General features: G+C 40.1%; 1 protein-coding gene across 1 annotated transcript; it reads right to left on the reverse strand.

The window, feature by feature from the left end:
• Positions 1-200: 200 nt before the first annotated feature.
• On the reverse strand, positions 201-6,317 carry LOC107568288 (asparagine synthetase [glutamine-hydrolyzing]-like). The gene is given in 8 exon segments (XM_016254220.1): positions 201-511; positions 593-748; positions 2,903-2,984; positions 3,090-3,113; positions 3,115-3,172; positions 3,822-4,007; positions 4,119-4,356; positions 6,061-6,317. Coding segments are annotated over 8 exon segments (1,209 nt in total). The 5' UTR covers positions 6,310-6,317; the 3' UTR covers positions 201-295.
• Positions 6,318-6,877: the final 560 nt, after the last annotated feature.

The raw sequence follows: 6,877 nt of genomic DNA on the forward strand, positions 1-6,877 counted from the left end.
TGCTTTGGTTTGTTTAGTTATACATTTAAGCTCCATAAAAAGAAGAAGAAGAAAAAAGAAGAATATATGAGTATAATGGAGGCCTCCATTTATATCTTTTGAAATATATTGCATCAGCTGAAGATACACAATTCTCTTTAGGGAAGACTAAACAAATCAACCTAAAAAAAACTTTAGTAAACTGAACAGAGAAAGGTGAGGCAAAAAATATATTATGGTAATGTTTGAACTGGCACGTATGTATGCAGTAGTGAATGTATGGTCTAGGCAAGGTCTGAAGCTTGATGTGGTCTGGTTAATGTGATAACTGGTCTTTATCTGGCTTGTAAATGGACAGGGTTCTGGCCGAGGGGTCAGTGGCCTTGATCCAGCGGGGCATCCAGTAATGTGGTGTCCACTCACAGCGGTCGGGGTAATGCTTCTCAAAGATCTGCCTTATCAAGCCCTCTTTGGTTGTGGGTGGATTGAAAGAGAACTGCGTATTGGCCTTCTCCAACTGAGAGTCATTCACCTGAATGAGAAAAGAAAAATTAAAGGACGAGATGACAGGGAAGAGGCTTTAAAATCACTGTGTCATGTGCAAGTGTAGCACCTCAGACTCGATGTACTCCTGCAGGCTGGTGTACCAGGATTTCTTCATGGATGTCATACCGTCACTGAAGGCCTCCTTTCTCCTCCAGAGAATCTCATCTGGGATGAGTTTCAACCCTTTAAATGCTTCCCTCAAGAGATGCTTCTCCACACCATCCTGCTTCAATCAAACAGGTTATTCAATCTGGTTACAGAAACCACTCAGGTGAATTTAGAAAAAGAAAGTGAAAATACAAGGTACACCATAACTATTGCTCATATTAATCCCTACAGTATAAAGCCTACTGCATCATATCGGATACACACATTTCACATAAGGCCTCTAACATATTAATGACCAAAACCAGTTGTACACAATCTAATACATGCCTTCTGTCAACTGATCAATAGTTTGTTTGTTTTTTAGCAAGCAAAAGGCCTTTTAGTATAATTTAAAAAAAATCCAACTTCAGGTTGTGGATTCCATGTCTTTTTACTCTAAAATTATTTTTATAAACTAAAAGAATAACTTTCATAATTTTATTATTTCAAGATGAACACTTACTGGACTGAAGCAACTTGTCAAATTTTTTTTTCTTTTTTTCTTTTTTAGAAAAATCATGTTAAGATGAGAGTTTCAAATATGATCTATCAGGCTTCTGAGCAACATTTATTTATTCATCTTTGATTTATCATAATTGTAATGCATTGCACTATATGTTTTTCCACCACAATAAAAACTACAGTGCTTTGATCGTAAAACTAAGCATTTAAATATTATCTCATAGATATAGAGTGACAACTGATATTTATATGATTTTATGCAAATAGTCTGTTATAGTATTCTAAAGATCTCATTTGATTTACATTTACATTATAAGCTATCAGAATTTCATCTTATTTTTATGGTCATATAATAAAAGCAACTGCACCAAACTGCATATTTTGTTCAGTTTGGGCCACTGAATAAAACTGAAGTGTTTTTTTCTGAGTATGAACTCTATATTCTCACTACATCATACTATATGAGCCATAAAAGCCTGAGGTATCACAGAGAGATCCCAAGAGGGAACAAGGCGTGATCTGGGAGGATTTATTCTCCTCGCGTCTCTCAGGAACCTGGCGGTCAGGTCGTGCTTCCTCAAGGATCTTCTATCCACTGCATTGTGATGCGCCGCAACGGCAGAGACATATACTTTCAAAGTGGAGGGGCACAGCCTCTGCTTCAACTTTTCTTGCTGGAAGGAAAGCACAATGCTGACCAGACATCTCTGGGGGTCCTCTTGGCGAGAGGAACACCAGTCAAATACAGGTTCAGCCAGAGATGGTGCTCCTGAACTACCATGGTAGACATCACCTGCCTGAGGGACTGTGACGTGACCTTCATTTTTAAGCTCCTTAACCTGGTGTACTTGCAGGATGGTCATGGCATGCAGGGCAGAGGCGGCCTGGCCCGCAGCACTGTAAGCCTTGGCAGCCAGGGCTGACGACAGCTTATAGGCTTTGGACAGAAGGTGCGGATGGTTCCTCCAGGTGGTGGCGTTTTGCGGGCATAGGTGTACCACACCCGCACGCTACACCTGGGGAACGTTGACGTACCCCTTGGCCACCCCACCATCGAAGGTAGTGAGGAGGGAAGAGCTGGGGACTGCTCAGCCCCTCCTCTGATGCTGCGAAAGACATATTATCCTCCTCAGGAGCCCCGAATGAGACACTGGGTCCACCACAGACCAACCGCCGTCATCATCCGTGAGTTTGACGGTGCTACGCTGTGAGGAGCAGGACTTTCATGGGGGCTGGTCCAGCAGAGCATTCCTGACCGTAATCCTCAGGTCTCCCTTGTCCCTAACCAATGCAGCCTCGAGATATTTATGACCAGAGGAACCGGAATAGGTAGAGCTTGAGGGAAGCCTCATAATGAATTAGAGCCACAACCTCAGCATAGCCATGGACATGTGCTCGCAATGCGGGCATGAACCATCCACCAAAGCTGTCTCAGCATGCTTGCGGCACACACTGCTGTATGCACTGTATAAAGCAGGTGAGAATCTCCTGCAGAGTGAAGGCTTCTTCATTTCTTCATAACATTTCTTTTGAAAGAGAGAAAGAGCTCACAAATCATTCGGCTCTGAGGCAAAAATCTGAATGAGTGGATGCACGCTGCCATCTTATATACCCATATGTACGGGGAGTGTCTTGACATGCAAATTCCACTTGCCAATTGACATTGGTTGTTTCTTGTAATGCTCAGAGGTGATTGGGGCTCCCAAGTGAGACCCCTGATGTCAGTGTCGATGTAATGTTGAACGTGACTGACTGAAAGGGAACCCACCTTAGGCACTCTCATCTCTTCAAGCAGAGAGAGGTAGTATGCGGTGAACCTATGGTCCAGGAAAGGCACTCTCAACTCCAGTCTAATGAAGACAATAAATAAAAAATTTTGCAGTGACAAATACTGTGAAAAATGACCAATCACTAATTTTCTGTGGAAAGAGAAAGGAAGGGACATGTAGTCTTACCCATGTGCAGCTGTGGTTCTGTCCATTTACCACATCTTCAAACAGGATCCTAATGTTGCTCTTGACCGTCTCCAGTTCAAAGCCTGATGAAAAGAAAGAAATTCATTCTCTTTAGTTTAGACTGACGGTACAGTAAACGGTGGTTCCATTTTCCCCATTCATCTACTCCACAGATATTAATAATAATGACGTTGATGATAATAAAAATAAAGCTGAATAACATTTAAACCACAATATCAGACAAAGGCCTTGTGTGTTCATTAGACAATTAGCAATGATGGTAATGAATCATTCTTTTGGATCTTTTCAAGAATCAGATTATTCAGTTCACAAAACCTGATTCAATTCAGTCCAGCAGCTAACAACCTTCCTCAGGGGAAGTCAAGTTGAGATTTGCTATATAGTGTATATCGCCCTATGTGAGTATACTGTATGCAGAGGAATAAAGTTGGACCTACTTATACTGTATATCAAACTTCATATAAAGAGCTGGGTGATGATATAGTTACATTTTGTGACAAAATAAAACCAGGCAGTTAAGATTTGCCATACAGTATATAAATTTGCCATACATGCAGATACATTTGGATACAATTTTATTTTGTCACAAAATGTAACTACATAATCACCCCACTCTTTTTTTCAATCCATGTGTCATACAGAGCTATCAGACTGCTTAAAACACAACAAAGTAGAATGAACTACTTTTATGATGCTGAATATGACATCTACCTGTGCCAAGACCCTCCAGGTTGTTATAGGCGGCGTGTTTGGGTTCTTCTGTGCAGCAGTGGAAGCGATCCATCTGAACAGACTCCACTTTTCCAGTGAGCTTCAAGTCAAACACTTCAAAGTGTCCCGGTGGGAAGGGAGTGATCTTTGCAGGAGTGGACATGGAGGTTTTGAGGTCTAGCAAACCTGTTCAGAATAAATCAAAGTTAAAACATAATGCTGTTAAAATCATAGGCTGTAATTTTGGGTATTCAAAGTGTGCAAAAACTCCAGTTAGTTTTGCATGAGTCATTATACCTTTGGCCTCAGAACAGACAGCTAGAAAGCCGTCGTCGGTGAGCAGTCTGAACAGTGGTCTCACGCCGTACGTGTCCCTGCCTATGAAAACCTTCCTGTTAGCCGTGTCCAACAAGATGAAGGCGAATACGCCATTGAGCATGGAGGCCATCTTCTTGATTCCAAAGCGATCGTACAGGTGCAGAAGGATCTCGCCGTCGACTTTAGTCTGATGCTCAAACTCAAACTGATTCTTCAGCTATAAAGATAAGATTGATCAACAGATGTTACGTTAAACCATGAAGGGATATAAGACATATCAGATATCAGCAGTGCTGGGTAGTAATTGATTATATGTAATCTGGATTACTTCAGGTTTCAAAAATGAAATACTTGTAATTCAATTTTATTACATTTTTGAAATAATCGGTTATATGTTAATATAAGTTACTTTTGGTTATATGATTACTTAAAGGCACAATATGTAATTTTCGCCGCTAGAGGGCGCATATTCAAAATAAACAGAGACAAAAGCGTAGTTTGATGACCTGAGTGTGGAATCATGGGAGTTGTGGTCTTCATCCCCACAGCCGATGAAATCTGACGGGACTCGGGCAGAAATCATGTTCACGGATGAGCTAATGATTTATTAACGTAGTAGAATGAAGCAGAGTGGGGCTGAAAGCCGTCAAAGCGAAACGAGGCTCGAAACACACGGCTCGAAAGCAGCGGAGCTTTTATTATGCCACAGTCGACCGCTTCCGCTTCTTCCGGTCGTGCGTATGTGGGGTAAAGCAGCGGAGCTTTTATTATGCCACAGTCGAGCGCTTCCGCTGCTTCCGGTCGTGCGTATGTGGGGTAAAGCAGCGCTGTTTTATCATACTAGATACATTTGAAAGTTCTGTTATAATGCTACTCTGTGCGGTCGTCACTGGTCTATTAAAACACTCAACATATTAAAGCGTCTTTGGTGTTTCCATGATTTCTACAAAACAAAACCGGAAATCGAGGGGTTATGACGTCATTGGCAGGCGACACAATTACACTATAGACACGCTCCATGTCACTAGTTAAAATTGCTTATTTCTCTGGATTTAAACATTATTTGAAACATTTGGGATAGTGTAAGTACACAAGTCAGCAAAATATATAACGCTGTTCTAGTGGGTTTTGGATATTTTAATAAAAAAAATATTACATATTGTGCCTTTAAACTGTCAGGAAATTATTCATAGATTCATCTGTCTTTTAAATGTTCCTTTCTAAAATGGCCTATTTCTTATTTATGTTCAGAAAGTCTTCAAGAGTTGTGCAATTGCACACATAGACTTGCCACTCAGGCGGCTGTAATTATACGGAAAAGTACAAGGCCACACAGCATAAATACATATTGTGCCTTTAAACTGTCAGGAAATTATTCATAGATTCATCCGTCTTTTAAATGTTCCTTTCTAAAATGGCCTATTTCTTATTTATGTTCAGAAAGTCTTCAAGAGTTGTGCAATTGCACACATAGACTTGCCACTCAGGCGGCTGTAATTATACGGAAAAGTACAAGGCCACACAGCATAAATAAAAAAGTATTTCATCTTTTTTAGTAATTGCTTTATGTTGACTGCTATTTTTTTTTTTACTTTAACAGTTTTAAGATTCCATTCTTTTTTTCTCTTTGTATTTTATATCAGTATGGCACAATGTATATCTATTCAAATCAATGTGATAAATGAGTTAGGTCAAAAGTAATGTAAAAGTAATCAAAAAGTACTCAGAGTACATTACCTAAAAATAACAGATTACATGACTACAATTTTCATCATGTAATTTGCGTTCAGCAATGGGCTCCATTTTGTAAAAAATCTACCAAGCACTGAATATCAGGCACATAAGTGGAAGAAACGTTTATGAATGGATATAATCAGAATGAAAAATGGTGCTAAAACATCAAAAACATTCAGCTACCTACCCTGATGTGGTTGTAGATCTCTCCGTTGTAACATAACCAAAGATAAGGGAACTTCTTGACTCGCAGAGGCTGCATGCCATACAGCTGGTCCACGATAGCGAGGCGGTGAAACCCGAAGCAGCAGTTGGTGAAACCGTTGACATTCTCAAAGCGGAAAGCGTCTGGACCGCGATGAGCGATTTTCATGGCATTAGTGCACTGAACAGCAAGGCACTCATCACTACCAAACAAGGCCCATATACCACACATTCTGATGCTGCAAATTAGTAAGAACATAAAATGTATTACCAAAGTAATCATGTACAAATGTTTTCACACATGAAGTCAAGACCACGGTTTTTGGATATGTGCCATGGAAGTACTAACAATATTCTTTGATTTCATTGTTTGTTTTGAGCAAAAAAAACTGATGTTCATTAGACGAGAGCCTCAAAATAAGTCATTGCGGCTCCTGTCTGGAAGTGCACGCTTCACTGGGAGCAACACAAACAATGTGTGAAAGTCAGGTTTCTGAAGTAAAAATAGGCCATTCATTGTCTCCACAGGGGAAATGATTTTTAATGAAACCTTATAAACCCGACAGAGCTGCTGAGAGCAGAGGTTGTTAATCGATGGTATGTGCCATTAGCCAGTATTATTTCAACTTTTTTTTATTTTTTTAGATAGCAGAATTCCCAGTGAAAACTACATTACCCATGATTCTGCAGAGAATCTACACCAATCAGAGAATATAAACAAGCAAATTGAGCCAAAAGAGCACTTTTAGCACCCATCATTTATTCCCATAAATCACTGTGAATGATGTAATAGTCTTCAC

This window comes from Sinocyclocheilus grahami, unplaced genomic scaffold (genome assembly GCF_001515645.1).
Source record: "Sinocyclocheilus grahami isolate Dianchi unplaced genomic scaffold, SAMN03320097.WGS_v1.1 scaffold1231.1, whole genome shotgun sequence".
Lineage (NCBI taxonomy): Eukaryota > Metazoa > Chordata > Actinopteri > Cypriniformes > Cyprinidae > Sinocyclocheilus > Sinocyclocheilus grahami.